The 17,475-nt window shown below is 41.1% G+C and overlaps 1 protein-coding gene across 27 annotated transcripts in view; it reads right to left on the minus strand.

Annotated features, from left to right (window-relative positions):
- The window catches only part of clasp2 (cytoplasmic linker associated protein 2), a 348,555-nt gene that overhangs the window by 189,218 nt on the left and 141,862 nt on the right, over positions 1-17,475 (minus strand). For all 27 annotated transcript variants that reach the window (XM_033020019.1, XM_033020014.1, XM_033020023.1 and 24 more), the window contains one exon: positions 1,895-1,965. In XM_033020019.1, coding sequence (XP_032875910.1) covers positions 1,895-1,965 — 71 coding nt within the window. The remainder of the gene's footprint in view (positions 1-1,894; positions 1,966-17,475) is intronic.

Below are 17,475 nucleotides of genomic sequence, written 5' to 3' on the forward strand. Positions count from 1 at the left end.
GACAAAACCCGATGTCAGGATCAAACAAGGGTGTCTGAAGATGTGATACAAAAGCTCTATCAGCTGCACCACTGTGCACCACTATTATTATTATATATTTATTTGTTGCGTTGTTGTGTTGATGTGCCTGTAAAGCTGCAGCAAGTAAGAATTTCATTGTAACATACTCAGTAAGCATGACAATTTAACAATCTTGACACTTGTGAAAGCACACCGACGCCTCTACTTCCTCACAAGGTTTAGCCAAAGTCTCCTACAAATTTCTGCAGATGCACCACCCTATCCAGGGGCACCACAGCTTGATTTGGCAACTGTTCAAGACCACAAGAAATTGCAGAGTTGTGAACACAGCCTAGTCCATCACACAACCAGCCTCACGCCTAACTGCACCCCACCTTCTCCCCCTTCATCAACTTTATATATTCTTCTCGCTGCTTGTCAAAATTGCCTTCTCTTCCATGAATGGAATTTTAAATGATGGTTAGGAATATTAATATTAGAAAATCAACACAAAACTAACACATACATAAAACAAAATAATATCCAACATCCTACAATATTAAAACTAACAACTCAAATGTCATTGAATTTTAAAGAAACTCAAAAACGTGACACAATATCTTATTTAAACAAAAGTCATTACGTAAAGGAAAGACACAAATTCAAAGTATGGGTGCATAGCTGCCGAAGTAATTATAATCATTAAGTGTTATCTGGCATAATAAAATAAAGTTTCATAAGCGCACGATCAAAAATTGAAAGTATATTTATTGTGATGATTTATTGTAGGGTGATCTAATCATTTACCTATACATATTAGATAATTAACTAAAAAAATGATTGGTGATAAACAGAATTTCCTTGAACACAAGGCATTTTCTTCTTATCTGTAAGATTATTGGCAAACCATAATTTGGAAATGTCCAGGAGGGATTGCAGATGTTGGTTTACACCGAAGATAAACACAAAATGCTGGAGTAACTCAGTGGGTAAGGCAGCATCTCTGGATAGAAGGAATGGGTGACGTTTCAGGTTGAGACGCTTGTTCAGACTGAGAGTTAGGGTAGAGGGAGACACAGAGATATGGAATGTTAAGGTGTGAAAACGAGACATCAAAGGGGACGTAGATCAAGGAAAGTGTAGAATAGATCATTGTTAGCTTGGGGAAGGTGACAATGCGGCATAAAAAGATTAAAATTAATCAATAGGACAGTCAGACTGGTCAGAGAATAGGATGGTGGAGGGATGGAATGAGAGGGAAAGCAAGAGTTACTTGAAGTGAGAGAAGTTAATATTCATACTGCTGGGTTGTAAGCTGCCCAAGAGAAATAGGAGTTGTTCCTCCAATTTTGCGTTTGGCTTCACTCTGACAATGGAGGACGCCCAGGACAGAAAGGTCAGTATAGGAATGGGAGGGGAAGTTAGTGTTCAGCAACCGGGAGATATTGAAATATTGCGTTGTCAAATTTTAAGTTTAGAAATGTTTTAATTGCGAGAATTAATCGCAAATGTATGACTATTAAACCCCAAAAATATCCAACATTCCAGAAAATCTGCCAGATCTGCATCACCGAGCACGTTGAATAAACTGAGTTTTACATTTCCAAAGATGAAAAATAATTATTTAGACTGGCAATACCTGCGATTATTCTCTCTGTAACACAACTTTTAGAGAGAGAACTCACATCAATCCTTGTCTTGGTTCTTTAAAGGAAATATAGATTTATATTTATTGAACCCTAATAAAATATGACCATGTAAAATATGTTAGAATCGTACATCTCTTGCACATTCAGACAATAATTTTAATAAACATCATAAGATCAGAATAAGGTTACTCAGTATGATACTGTTTAACTATTAGAAATTCAACAATAGTAATTCATACACATACCTGCACTGTAGGTACATCATTAAACGCTCTTGTGAAATCATCCTCATCCAGTGCTCCATCTTTTGATGCCCCTAAATCAATAAAAAATAAGATTTTTTTTCATAATTAATCTCCTAGCTTTACTAATATTTTTACCAAAATATCAAATAATTTGAAAGCAACTAAATTTTATTTGCCTTTAATATGATTTCTATAAAACATTTAATAACTACTTCATTCTTATGCCTGTAAGTATGTGTTTTGACGTAACATTCACTTAAGTCAACTACAAAAGCAGAATGCATTTCAATTTTAATGTTAGTATTTGACATAGCTGAACCTGCATGCAGCACTAGATCAATTATTTTGTACACACAAAATAAAACCTACTTTCTGAAAGAAAACCATAGATCATATTTTGTTTTGTTTTTGCATTATATGGATTTTTTTTTAAATTGAATTTATTTTTGTTTGTTTTCTGATATTATCTATTGAATACTATGTTTACAAACTTTTGCCACTGCTGCAAGTAAGAATTTCATTGTTCCGTTTTGGTACATATGACAATAAAATACTCGCATGACTATTGAAATATTGTGTCTGGTCTCATATGCATCACTATATTGGTCAGCAAATTCAAATGATCACTTTCTCCCTAGTCCACTTGCAAAATGAATTTGTCTCATGTAGCTCACAATCCACACTTTAACTTGTAAAACAACTATACCAGCAATTGCAATCAATAGGACTCGAGAAATAAAAGATGAAATGATTGAAAAAGTCAGTAGCCCAGAGCTGTTCTGATGAAAGATCAGTGACGAAATATTGCTTGTTTTTTTTTCTCTGGACAGGCACTTATTTCAGATTTCCAGCATCTGCAATATTTCACTTTTGGATTGCTTTTGAGATGCAGAATGTAGCAAGTGAATAAAAGCACAACGATGAAGGCTTTCAATTACATGTAACAAGACACAGATTAAGATGACTGGCAAAAGTAAAATGTGTTGGAACGAACTGCAAATGCTGGTTTAAACCGAAGATGGACACAAAATGCTGGAATAACTCAGAGGGACAGGCAGAATCTCTAGAGAGAAGGAATGGGTGACGTTTCGGGTCAAGACCCTTCTTCAGACTGATGTCAGGAGAAAGGGAGTTTCATAGATAAGGAAGTGTAAGGTGTGAAAGCAGAACAAAGAGAATGCAGTTCAAGGAAAATGTAGAATAGATCATTGCTGGCTGGGAGAAGGTAACAACAAAGCAAACAGGATAAAATGGCAGAGATAAAATGTAGTCAGAGACATTAAGATTGGTCAGAGAACTGGGAAGGGGGAGGGATGGAGAGAGAGAGAAAGCAAGGGTCACTTGAAGTTAGAGAAGTCAATGTTCATACCGCTGGGGTGTAAGCTGCTCAAGCAAAATATGAGGTGCTGTTCCTCCAATTTGCGCTGGGCCTCATTCTGACAATGGAGGAGGCCCAGGCCAGAAAGGTCAGTGTGGGAATGGGAGGGGTAGTTAAAGTGCTTAGCAACCTGGAGATCCGGTAGGTTTAGGCGGAAGGAGCGGAGGTGTTCAGCAAAACGATCGCCGAGCCTGCGCTTGGTCTCGCTGATATTTCAGAATCCAGACCTGGAACAGCAGATACAGTAGATGAGCTTGGAGGTGCAAGTGAACCTCTGCCTCGCCTGAAAAGACTGCCGGGGTCCTTGGACGGAGTCGAGGAGGGAGGTATAGGGACAGGTGTTGCATCTCCTGCGGATGCAGGGGAAAGTACCTGGGGAGGGGGTGGTTTGGGTGGGAAGGGACGAGTTGACCAGGGATTTGCAGAGGGAATGGTCTCTGCGGAAAGCTTAAGGGATGGAAATGGGAAGATGTGGCTAGTGGTGGGATCCTGTTGGAGGTGGCAAAAATATCGGAGGATTATGTGCTGTATGCGACGGCTGATGGAGTGGAAGGTGAGGACGAGACGGTAGAAACAAAATTCATAGTAGCTCATAAGCTTTCAGAGAATTCGGTAAATACACGAAGGATTAAAAATAAATATAAAATAAATGAAAATAGAGGCAGTGAGCTGGTCCAACTGGATTTGTATGTTAGATATCAGAAATTGGTATTGGTGTTGTTTATAATTGTCACGTGTACTGATAAAAGTTTTTGTTTGCGTGCTATCTAATTAGATCAGATCGTAGCATACACAAGTGTAGTGAAGCCATACACAAGTACAATAGGTAGTGCAAAGAGAAAATACCAGAGTGCAGAAAATACTGTTACAGCATTGTAACATTATAGTCATAGGGAAAAAGGTCAAGCATCTGCAATGAAGATAGTTGGAAGATCGGGTCTACCCCCTAACTTGCGGGAGGACTGTTCAGTAGTATGATTTCAGGTTGACCTTACATAAGGACTAGAAAAAGTTAAAGGTAAAACAACTTGAGCTGGTGAGGCCACAGTTGGAGAATTGTGTTCAGTTTTGGTCACACTGATATAAGAAAGATGTTTAACTGGAAAGAGTGCAGAGAATATTTATGAGAATGTTGCCAAAACTTGAGGGCCTGAGCTATAGAGGTTGGGAAGGCTAGGACTGTATTCCTTGGAGCGTAGGAGGATGGGAGGTGATCTTATTGAGGTATATGAGATCATGAGGGGAAACGAAAAGCCATGGGAGCTGCACAGAGCCTTTTACCCTGAGTAGGGCCATCAAGAACCAAGGGACATTGGTCTAAGGTGAGAGGGAAAAGATTTAATGGGACTCTGAGGGGCAACTTTTTCCACACATAATCTGGTGGATATGTCAAATTAGCTGCTGGAGGAGGTAGTTGAGGCTGAAATTATAACAACAATTAAGACATTTAGGCTTGTACATAAATAGGAAAGATTTAGAGGGATATAGGCCAAACGTAGGGAGGTGGGACTAGTGCAGATAATTGGTCCAGAGGACCTGTCAGAATAAAAGGATGGAGGTGCAAAGAGACTTGGGAATGCTGGTGTAGGATTCCCAAAAAGTTCATTTGCAAGTTGATTTGGTAGTAAGGAAGGCAAATGCAATGCGGGTGCATTTATTTCAAGAGGATCAGAATACGAAAACAAGGATGTAATGCTGAGGCTTTATAAGGCATTGGATATAAGACTGCATTTGGAGTATTATGAGCAGTTTTGGGCCCCATATTTGAGGAAGGATGTGCTGGCGTCGGTGAGGGTCTAGAGGAGGTTTACGAGAATGATTGGATTAACGTATGAGCATTTGAAGGCACTGAGTTTGTACTCATTGGAGTTTAGAAGGATGAGGGGAGGAGCTCATTGAAACTTACCAAATAGTGAAAGGCCTGATTACAGTGAATGTGGAGAGGATGATTCCACTAGTGGGAGAGTTTAGAACCAGAGGCCATAGCCTCAGAATTAAAGAATGTTCCTTTAGAAAGGATATGAGGAGGGATTTCTTTAGTTAGAGGGTGGTGAATCTGCAGAATTCATTGCCACAAATGACTGTGCAGGCCAAGTCAACTGATATTTTTAAGGTGGAGATTGACAGATTCTTAAGGGTGTCAGGGGTTTTGGGGTGAAGGAAGGACAATGGGGTTGAGAGGAAAAGATATATCAACCATGATAGAATGGCGGGGTAGACCTGATAGGCCGAATGGCCTAATATTGCTCCTAGAACTTATGAACATGAACTTCATAAAGGATTTGAGGGGGATTCGTTTAGCCAGAGGGAGGCGAATCTGTGGAATTAATTGCCATCGATGGCTGTAGAGATCAAATCATTGAGTATTTTTATATCGGAGATTGACAGGTTCTTGATTAGTAAGAGTGCCAAAGGTTACAGGGAAGGGCAAGAAAATGGGTTGAAAGGAAAAGATGGATTGACCATGATTGAATGGTGGGGTAGACTCGATGGACCAAATAGCCTTATTTTGCTCTGAAGACTTCCCGTGCTGTATGACTCTAATGGGGGGGGTAGTGGAGACAACAAAATGGATAGTCTTTGATGCGGTGGGAGGTAGAGAAGATGAATGACACTATTGGTTAGATGACAATATAAAAGGTGGTGAAAACTAGTAATAACAAAAAATGTCAAGGGGAATTGAAAATCGAGATGAATAAAATCTTACATTACTGGAACAGCAAATGTAAAATACAAGGCTACAATGGAAAATTATTTGATGTCTGGAAGGCTGTAAGAAGGGTCGTGACCCGAAATGTCGCCTTTTCCTTCGCTCCATACATCCTGCCTCACCCGCTGAGTTTCTCCAGCATTTTTGTCCACCTTTAATTATTCCTTGAGCTTGGTTTGGACTTTAACAGAATAGTATTAGAAGCTGCAGGTTTAAAGGTCAGAGAGGGAGCGAGGTAGAGAATTAGAGTGATAGGCTTGGGATACTCTGGGTTATATTCGAGAGCTGGGGAGACTTCTACTCTTGTAACCAAATGAGGTCCACTTTCTACTTGAAGCAGCAATTCATTTGTGTGTCTTCCAATTTGGCACACGGCATACAATACTCAAGGTTTCAAGGTCTCGAGGTTTCATGGTGCTGTCTCCTAGATATGGTTAAAACCAAACACTTGCTTAGGGCTGAGTCAATAAGTGTTAGAGAAAAATACTTATCCTGCATGATAATAATTTCAAAATAAGTATATTATTATCAAGGAGGTCTAACAATGCCCTCCAGATATTGTGTATGTCAAAAATAGACACAGTTCAAATCAGAACTAGGTTTGCGACAAATATTTGATACCATTTCCAGTGATTTAAAATAAATGTATTAGTGAAGCCAGTTTACAATGCTGACACAAATATAATCATAAACACCTTAGCAACTCCTGAAAAATGTAACTACAATCTACAAGTATAAGAAAGAACTGCAGATGCTTGAAAAATCGAAGGTAAACAAAAAAGCTGAAGGATGTCTGACATCAGTCTGAAGAAGGGTCTCAACCTGAAACGTTGCCTATTCCTTCGATCCACAGATGCTGCCTCACCCGCTGAGTTTCCCCATTCTTTTGTCTAACTACAATCTACAAGTATAACTACAATCTGAGTAGTGCTCTACAGATTGTTAAGTTTATTGTCACCTGTACCGAGGTAGTCAAAAGCTTTTTGTTGCGTGCTATCCAGTCAGCGGAAATACAATACATGATTATAATGAAGCCATTTACAGTATTCATTTCAGTGATACAGGATATAGATGTGCATAAAAAGACAGATGACTGCCATCTACTTGGGAGGAGCATTAGCCTCACCAATAAATACGTGCTGGCATCCAACAGGAAAGGATAACAGGAGCTAATATTTTTACAGCAAAATAAGTTGTGCATTAAAAACAGAATATACTGGAACCATTATATCTATGGAGAGTTTCCGTGGCAGATTCACAACAAATGCCTTTGTTTACATCACTGCAGATTCTGCTTATCCTGCTAAGCATACAGTTTCCATTTGATTTGAGCTTCTTAACGTACACTGAAATGCACAGTAGTAGAATAACACTAAGAATGCATTTGGTTGTCAGTTTCTTCAACAGTCATCAAAATCATCAAAACTAAAAGTATCATAAATTTATTATTTTCATTGACCACAAAAAACAAGTTTTGGTAACTGAAATAGATTTGTCATTTCCCCACCAAAATATATTCTCACAGCTCTCTACATTAAACTGCATCAGCCAAATATCTGCCCAGTCCAGCAACCTTATTAGAACATTGAACGGCCATTGGGTCACAATGTCTGTGCCAAGTTGTATGATCTCTACCATACATCTCTGGAAGTTCGATACAGTATTTGACGACATACCAAATCTCCTCAATCTTTTAAGAAAGTAGAGGCAACTGATGTACTTTTCACACCAGGAGGTGATGAATCTTAATAAATTCCTTTTATCACATAATTCTATATACACCTCATAAAGTGTCTCCCTCTCCCGACTCTCAGTCTGAAGAAGGGTCTCAACCCGTAACGTTGCAAATTCATTTCTCCAGAGACGCTGCCTGACCCTTTGAGTTACTCCAGCATTTTGTGTCTATCTTTGGTGTAAACCAGCGTCTGCAGTTCCAGCCTACACGTAAATCATTAATACTGATCATATTGACTGTTGATGATGGGAATTGGGAACTACACTTCACAGATTTATTTATTACCCAGAATTTATATTTTGTTTTGTTATTAAACTTGCGAGAAACAAAGGACAAAGGCATTAAGATGGTAGGGGTGAGAGATGATAGGATGGATCAAACCATGATGGTGGATGAGATTTATTCCTGAATGCCATGGGAAACGAGGGAGGAGATTACTGTGCCCTGGTGGAGATTTTTGCAACTTCATTAGCCAAATGCCAGATAACAGAAGACTCTGCGGAAGGCCTGTTGAGAAGAGCAATGAGGGCCAGTGAGTCTTGTGTCAATGTGATGTACATGGTCTTCCAGAAAGCTTTTAAGAAGGTGCAGCACATCGCAAAAAAGGGACTGTGACAGCATGGCTACAAACTCCATTAAGTAATAGATGACAGAGGATGAATGATTGTCTGGCTTTGTTCTGCCCCACCTCTCATAGTCATTGAGTGACAGAGCATGGAAACAGGCACTTTGGCCCAACTTGCCCACACCGGCCAACATGTCCCAGCTACACTAGTCACACCTGCCTGCCTTTGGCCCATATTCCTCCAAACCTGTCCTATCCATGTACCTGTCTAATAGTTTCTTAAACGTTGGGATAGTCTCTGCCTCAACTCCCTCCTCTGGCAGCTCGTTCCATATAGCCACCGACCTTTGTGTGAAAAAGTTACCCCTCAGATTCCTATTAAATCTTTTCCCCTTCACATTAAAACCTATGTCCACTGGTCCTGGATTCACCTACTCTGCAAGAGACTGTGCATCTACCCAATCTAATCCTCTCAGGATTTTATGCACCCAGTGGTGGGCATTTCCACCCTGGGTTCTGACTGTCTGCTCTATCCATGCCTCTTATAATTTTATATACCTATCAAATCTCCCCTCAAACCTCCGACGTTCCAGTGAAAACAATCCAAATCCATCCAAAGATAGACACAAAATGCTGGAGTAACTGAGTGGGTAAGGCAGCATTCCTGGAGAACATGGATAGATGACGTTTCAGTCTTGAGCCTTCTTCAGATTGGTTGTGGTTGGGGGGTGGGAGGGGTTGGAACTAGAAGCACGAGAAAAAAACAGGACAAATCAGGGCTCGCAACAGTGGAGGGGAGGGGGCGGGAGGTGTTTGTTGAAGTTACCTAAAAGTAGAGAATTCAATGCTCATACCACTGGGTTGTAAACCACCCAAACAAAATATGAGCTGTTGATCCTCCAATTTGCATCTGGCCTCACTCTGGCAATGGAGAAGGCCAAGGACAGAAAGGTCAGTATAGGAATAGGAAGGGGAGTTAAAGAGGTTAGCAACCGGGAAATCCAGCAAGCCTTGGCGGACCGGGTGCAAGTATTCAGGAAAAAGATCGGTGAATCTACGCTTCATCTAACCGATGTCCAGGAATCCACACCGGGAACACCGGATGCAATAGACGAGGTTGGAGGTATGTGAACCTCTGTCTCATCTGGAAGGACTGTCTGAGTCCCCGGATAGAGTTGAGGAAGGACAGGCATTACATCTCTCGCAGTTGCAGGGGAAAGTACCCGGGGAGGGGGTGGTTTGGGTGGGAAGGGATGAGTTAACCAGGGAGTTGTGGAGGGAACGGACTCCGCAGAAGTTTGAAAGGGATGATGGGAACAAGTGATTTGTGGTGGGATCACGTTGGAGGTAACGGAAATGTCGGTATGTGATGTGTTGGATGCAGAGGCTGGTGAAGTGAAAGGTGAGGATATGGGGAACTCTGTCCCTGTGTCTGGGGGGATTGGGAGCGAGAACAAAACTCCGGGACTCAGAAGAGACGGGGGTGCGGGATCTACTGTATCTATAACAGCTACCACGTTCACTAAAGAATGAGGCAGATGCCATGTAGAAAGCCTCATCCTGGTAGCAGATGCAGCAGAGACGTAGGAATTCAGGGGTGGGATAGCGTCTTTGACAGAGGCAGGTGGGAGGAAGTCTAGTCAAGATAACTGTGGGAGTCGGCAGGTTTGTAGTGGACTTCAGTTGATAATCTGTCCCCTGTGATGGAGACAGAGAGATCAACAAAGGGGAGAATGGAGTCAGAGATTGTCCAGGTGAGTTTGAGAGCAGAGTGGCAGTAAGTAGTGAAGTTAATGAAGTCCATGACTTTGGCATGGATGCTGGAGGGAGCACTGACGCAGTTCTCGATGTAGTAGAGAACGCTTACATTCAATTCCCCTCGCAATTAAGGCAAGCATACTATACACCTTACTTGTGCTGCCACCTTCAGTGAGCTATGAACATGGACCAAGATCCATCTGCATATCAATGCAGTTAAGGGTCTATATACTCTTCCCTACAATGAACCTCCCAAAGTGCAACACCTCACATTTGCTCCTGTTAAACTCTATCTGCCATTTCTGCAGCCGATCTATATCTCGCTGTTCTTCTGACAGCCTTCCTCACTGTCAGGAACCCCTACAAATTTGGTGTCACCAGCAAACAAACTCACCACCCCATTTACATTTACTTCTAGATCATTTATATTTATCAGGAACAGCAGAGGTCCCAGCACAAATCCCTGCAGAACTCCACAGGTCACAGATCTCCAGCCGGAATATCCACATACCATCACAACCCTCTGTCTGCTATAAATAAGCCAGTTCTGAATCAATACGATCAAGTTATTGTGAATCCCATACATCTAATCTTCTGTATCAGCCACCATGAGGAACCTTATCAAAAGCCTTACTGTCCATGTAAATATCCACCACCTTACCTTCATGAGTCTTCTTTGTCACCTACTCAAAAAATCAATCAAGTTAGTGAGACCCGACCTGCCACGTACAAAACAATGCTGGCTATCCTTAAGTAGCCCATTCTCTTCTAAATGGGAGTAAATCCTATCTTCAAGAATTCGCACCGATGGTTTTCCAATCACTGTTGCGAGGATCACCGACCCATAGTTTCCTGGACTCTACTACCTTTCTTAAACAAAGGAACAACATTGGTAAGGTTGAAGGGCTAGAATATGCGATTTGTTACAGAAGGGTGGCCAAGGTCAGGGTGGATTGTGGCAATCCAAATATCCTTTTCCATGCTGTGTGAGTCGATGAATTTCTGTTATGTTATAACTTTGGAAAACACGGATTACGCCAAACTTGAAGTATTGTAAGCAGTTCTGATCCCCTTACTACATGATGGATGTGATTGCATGAGAGAAAATGCTGGGGACATTCACCAACATGTTGACTGGATTGGAGGACACTGAGAGGTAATTAAGATGATGAGAGGTGTAGATAGGGTAGATAGATGGTCAGAATCCTTTTCCCTTGGCAAGCTTATCAAAAACAAAAGTGCAAGGGTTTAAGATGAGAGACAGGAATTTTATAGGGATGTTTACACTGAAAGTACCTGGAGCATTCTTGCAGAGAAGGTGGTGGAATCAAATACAATCACTATTGTTAAAGGGTATTTCAACAAACTCTTAAATAGGTAAGGCACGGAGCAAAATGATTCTAATGGAGCCAAATGAAATTAGTGTACATGGGCAATGGAAATGGTGAGCCGAAAGACCTGTTTCTGTGCTGTACAATTCTATGACGACAAGTATCAAAATATGTTAATGGAAATATAAAGACAACAACTTGGGTGAGATATGACAAGTTCCAAGTTGCAATTTTCTCCAGGACCAGAGGATTAGATGCACAACTTCTACACAGTTGCAATTTAACTCAATCTGTCAATCTCAGCATTAATACGATATTCATAGTCATAGTCATACAGCATGGAACAGGCCCTTTGCCCATCTTGTACATGTCTACCAACCAGCCCCACGTACACTTGTTCCACCTACCTGTGTTTGGCATATACCCCTCTATACCTATTCTATCCATGTACTTGTCCAAATGCTTCTTAAATATTGTGATAGTGCTTGCCTCACCCAACCCCTGCACTCGTTCCATATACCAACCACGGTTTGTGTAAAAAAGTTGCTCCTCAGATCCTTATTAAATCTTCCCTCCCCCTCACATTAATCCTATGTCCTCCGATTCTTTTTTCCCCTATTCTGGGTAGAGACTCACCAATGCCTTGTACAAATGTAACATGACCTCCCAACATCTGTACTCAATACTCTGATTAATGCCCAATGTGCTGAAAGCGTTCTTGACCACCCTATTCCTGTGATGACACTTTCAAGGAACTATTTACCTGCACTCCTAGATTCATGCAATCTAACCTTCCAAAGCAGCCTACCATGCAGAACCTTGTCAACTGCCTTGCTGAAATCCATGTATAATCTACAGCTTTGCTCTCGTCAACCTTTTTGATCACATCTTCCAAAAAACTCAATCCAATTTGTGAGACACAATCCCCCACGTACAAAACCATGCTGACTTTCCCTAATCAATCCCTGACAATCTAACAATCACTGTTATCTCACAGAATACTCTCTAGTAACTTTCTGGCCAAAGATGTTAGACTCACCGGTCAGTAGTTCCCAGGTTTTTCCCTGTACCCCTTCTTAAACAGAGGCACAATATTTATCACCCTGAAGTCTTCCAGCACCTCACTTGTATTTAATTATGACTCATAAATCTCTGCCATGGGACCCACTCTCCTCTCTTGCATCCCAGAGTGTCCTTGGATATATCTATTCAGGTACAGGAGGTTTGTCTACCATCATACGCTTTAGGACCTTCAGTACCTCCTTGTCTGTAATACTGACTGAACCTCAAGACACTGCCATTGACTGCCCCAAGTTCCTTGGTCCTCATGTCTTTCTCTATGATAAAAAGAGAGGAGAAATACTCATTGAGGATCTTGCCCAACTCCTGTGGGTACACACCGAGTTGACTACTTTGATTCCTGAGGGACCCCATTCTTTCTCTGGTTAACCTTGTTCCTTTAATATATTTATAAAATCTTTTGGGATGCCAGAACTATCTCCTGTCCCCTTTTTGCTCTTCTGATTTCCTTTTTTAGCGTGTTCCTCAGTTCCCAAAACGCCTCCAGGGATTCATTTGATCCCAGCTGCCCATACCTGCCCCGTGCCTTCTTCTTATTCTTGATCAGATCCTCAATTTCTCTCGTCATAACGAGCTTCCTTACGCCCACCTGCCTTGCCCTTCACTCTAACAGGAACATGCACGTCCTGCCCTCTTGTTCTGAACAATTATTTTCTTTCAAACGATCTGCTCCAATCAACGAGCAAGTTCCTGTCTAATACCTTCAGTCTTGTCCCAATTTAGGTTTTTAACTCACGGGCGTACCCAGTCTCTTTCCATAACTATTTTAAACCAAATAGAACAATGGTTGCTGGTCCCCAAAGGCTCTTTCATGAAAACTTCATCCATTTGCTCCTCCCAATTTCCTAAGATGAGATCAAGCTTTGCCATCTCCCATGTAGGGCCCCCTACATATTGCCTGAGGAAACTTTCCTGAACACATTTGATAAATTCTGTCCCATCTAAACCTTTCACACTATGACGGTCCAAGTTAATGTTGGGAAAGTTAAAATCCCCAACTATGGCATCCTTTGCAGGCCTGCAGCTGCCTGCAATCTCCTGGCAAATTTGCTCTTCTAATTCCCGTTGACTATTTGGGGGCCTGTAGTTTCGTGTTTTTTGTGGTTTTTATGACTTTTTTTTGTGCTGGTAAATTAATTTCCCTCGTGGGATAAATAAAGTTCTATTGTATGGTATCATACACATTCAACAAGGTGATCATCCCTTTCTTGTTCCTTATCTCCACCCATATAGCCTTGCTGAACGAACCATCAATAATATCATCTCTGACCATTGCCATGATATCCTCGTTAATCAATATAGCAACACCACTTCCTCTTTTACCCCCACCTCTATCTCTCCGGAAGTATCCGTACCCTAGAACATTAAGCTGTCAGTCCAAAGATAGACACAAAAAGCTGGAGTAACTCAGCGGGACAGGCAGCATCTCTGGAGAGAAGGAATGAGTGACGGTTCGTGTCGAGACCCTTTTTCAGACTGAGAGTCAGGGGAGAGGGAGACACAGATATGGAAGGGTACGCTCTCAGTCTGAAGAAGGGTCTTGACCCGAAACGTCACCTATTCCTTCGCTCCATAGATGCTGCCTCACCAGTTTCTCCAGCATTTTTGTCTACCTTTTCCAGCATCTGCAGTTCTTTCTTAAACACTATCCTGGAGGTCTTGCTTTTTAGCCTTTTACATAACTCCCAACATTCCTACTGCAGTACCTCATTCTTTTCCTACCTATATCATTTGTGCCAACATGCACAATGACTTCCACTGCTCATCGTCCCCCATGAGGATGTCATGCAGTCGCTCAGAGACCTTGGCATCAGAGAGGCAGCACATCATCCTGGTGTCTAGGCTGCTGCCGCAGAATCTCCAGATCTTCTCCCTTTCTTTAGACTTTAGTTTCTGCACCGACCCACGATCACCCTGTACACTAACAATATCCTTACACACACTAGCGACAATTTACAATTTATACCGAAGCCAATTAACCTGCTAACCAGTACGTCTTTGGAGTGTGGGAGGACACCGGAGCACCTGAAGAAAACACACGCGGTCACAGGGAGAACGTGCAAACTCCGTAGAGACAGTACACGTGGTCAGGATTGAACCCATGTCTTTGGCTCTATAAGGCAGAAACTCTCCTGCTGCACCACTGCTCCGACCTTCTTCTTCTTCAGCTATCAATAGAAGCGTAACACTTCTCTTTAGATGTTGATGAAACTTTATGCATCTGGAATCTGTGTATCCTCTAATCCATAGTGAACCATGCACTACAGTTATACCACAATGAACAAAAAAAAGTTTGTTCTGAATTCTCCTTTTTAATTCTGATAACCAAAGATTTTCCACAAGTGGTAACACATCTTATTTTTCAAAGTACTCTCATTAATCACTCCTTCTGCTTTTTCTTTTTAGATGAACATATCAGACCTCGCCAGATCACTGTATCCTGAAAGAAATAGTCATTTGTAATATCAATCTTGCAATCTGAGACAGCCAAGAGAATGAAAAATCAATGGCTTGTTCCCCTCACAGTTACTTATAGAAAAAATTACCAATATCTTGTGTCGATAGTCATCTGTGATATATTCGATGTGTTTTCCAAGTGACAGAACATAACCCTTTATTCAATTAGTGCAGGAATATAGTATTCAATTTCAAAGGGATACAAAACCGTCATAAGGTATTCTTGATCAAGGACAATTTACTGGATGAAAGAATGATCCCAGTCAGAGGCCATGAAAATTATATCTCAATTAATTCAATAAAGCGATCAAGTCAGGGCGGCACAGTAGCGCAGCAGTAGAATTGCTGCCTTACAGCACTTACAGCGCCAGTGACTCAGGTTCGATCCCGACTACTGGTGCAGTCAGTATAGAGTTTGTACGTTCTACAGATGACTGCGTGGGTTTTCTCCCAAGATCTTCGGTTTCTTTCCACACTCAAAAGGTTTGTAGGTTAATTGGCTTGGGTAAAATTATAAAATTGTCCTTAGTGTACGAAGGGTAGTGTTAATGTGCAGGGGTCGCTGGTCGATGTGGACTCCGTGGGCCAAAGGGCCTGTTTCCGCACAGTATCTCTAAACTAAACTAGGTGTAGCCTTCCCTTTTGGGATCTACACTGGTTACTTATCTTTCATTGTGCTGGCTACTAGTAAAGCTATGTAATTTATTACCAATAAAATACAGAATTTGGTTCTGCAATCCTTCCAAGCAGCACAATCCATGTGCAACTGCATAAGTACATATTTACTTATGAAACCTTTGGTTCTTTAGCAGTGAAACAAAGTGCTGGAGGACCTCAGCGGGTCACATAGCATCCGTGGAGGGAATGGATAAGCAAAGTTTCAGGTCGGACCCTGTTATCGGAAATTTGGAAATTATATCAAAGATGAGTAGGTTATAGTCTGTTTAACCCTAGAGCTCACATACTGGGGAAGCATGATGAGAAAAATGTTAGGAAGGTAATAAATAGATTTTTAGATAAATAGATGTGTCAATGTATTTAACTTTCGCAGCACATCTTAATTAAATAGCTAAAACCAATAAACTCTACTGAAAAGCAGGCTTCCTTTTCTATTGAGGTAGGATCGTTGTTTGCAGTTCTGTTTAGGTTCTTATTTATTGCAACCTTGAGATTACAGCTGCTCTTTGTCACTGTACCCAGCAATTAACGGCCCTTTTTAAAAACAATTCTCCATACAGGGACACTGACAGTTTTGGTACAAATGGGAAGAGTGGTACACTAAATAACAGGAAACATAAGGTTAGAGATAATTTTGGGGAAAGGCAAAGATGAACGGTGACAGAGACATTGATCAATGATGACATTTCAAATCCACAAGTAACGGTGTCATGAGAATATAAAAATGCTGTAGGTACTGTGAATCTTCGAAACACTTTGGGTTCTCTCAGAGTGTAGGACAAGTATAGCACACAATTCTGTCCTGCAAACCCTTCTTCAGATTGATTGTAGTGGGGGGAGAAAGCTGGGGAAAAAAAAGAGGTGAGGTGGGCCAAAGCCTGGTAGGTGATTGGTAGATGGGTGGAGTAAGTGGTGGACAAAGGGTTGTGATGAAAAGGAGACAAAAGGGTGTGAGGTAAGGAGACGATAGGAGTGAAATGTAAAGCCAGAGGGAGGCCCTTGCATTTAATTAGTCCTATTACATAAATTCTATCCCATGTATATCACAGGAGCATTCATTATCCAACATAATGTGACCTAAAGCCTCATAGAAAATGATTAAAACTTGGTCAAGGAGCTTGAAGTTGGGGACCATTTAAACGTAAGAAATCATGAAGCATGATTTCGGAATCCCTGTGCTGAATGTTTTGGCAACTGAAAGGCTGTGTGGCAGTGACGAGCTGTCTACATTTTTTCAACTGCAATGGCCTTCATCTTCTTTACTCAAAATTGATTGGTAGCAAGGTCAAGATTAGACTTGTGTTCACGGGATACTTAAGGTATGCCTCCAAGTCTCTCCTTAACCCCCTTTACACTTTATTTCTCCATTCTGCCTAAGGAAGTGAAACTATGTGAACAGCTTCAACCCTACTAGAGTATTTATTTATACACTCTCCAAGATCCTGACATTCTTCCTAATGTTTGTTATCCAGATTTAAAGCAATATTCCAGCAATGGAATGGTCTTTTTACAAAAGTGTTTAGTAAAATACCCTTGCTTTAGTGGCTCGATATTGAATTTTGTTTTATAATGCCTCTCTGAAATGTCTTGGGATCTTTTACAATGTTATAGACAGTACATAAGAACATATAAAAACAAAGAATAGAAGCAGGGGTAGGGCATTTTGTCTGTCCGGGCTCTTTCGTCATTCAATTGGATGAGGGATGGTTCTGTGCCTTGACGATTTTCTTGTGTACTCCCCTTTTAAATATTGTTATGTTAATCATGATAATACTTGACACCCACAAGCACATAGACTTACCACCTGAATTTTTTTCTCTGAATCATTCTTACTGGATTCCTCATGGTCCAATCTATTCAATTCTCTATTACTACTCGTCCTATGCTGA

This window comes from Amblyraja radiata, chromosome 4, assembly GCF_010909765.2.
Source record: "Amblyraja radiata isolate CabotCenter1 chromosome 4, sAmbRad1.1.pri, whole genome shotgun sequence".
NCBI classification, from domain to species: domain Eukaryota; kingdom Metazoa; phylum Chordata; class Chondrichthyes; order Rajiformes; family Rajidae; genus Amblyraja; species Amblyraja radiata.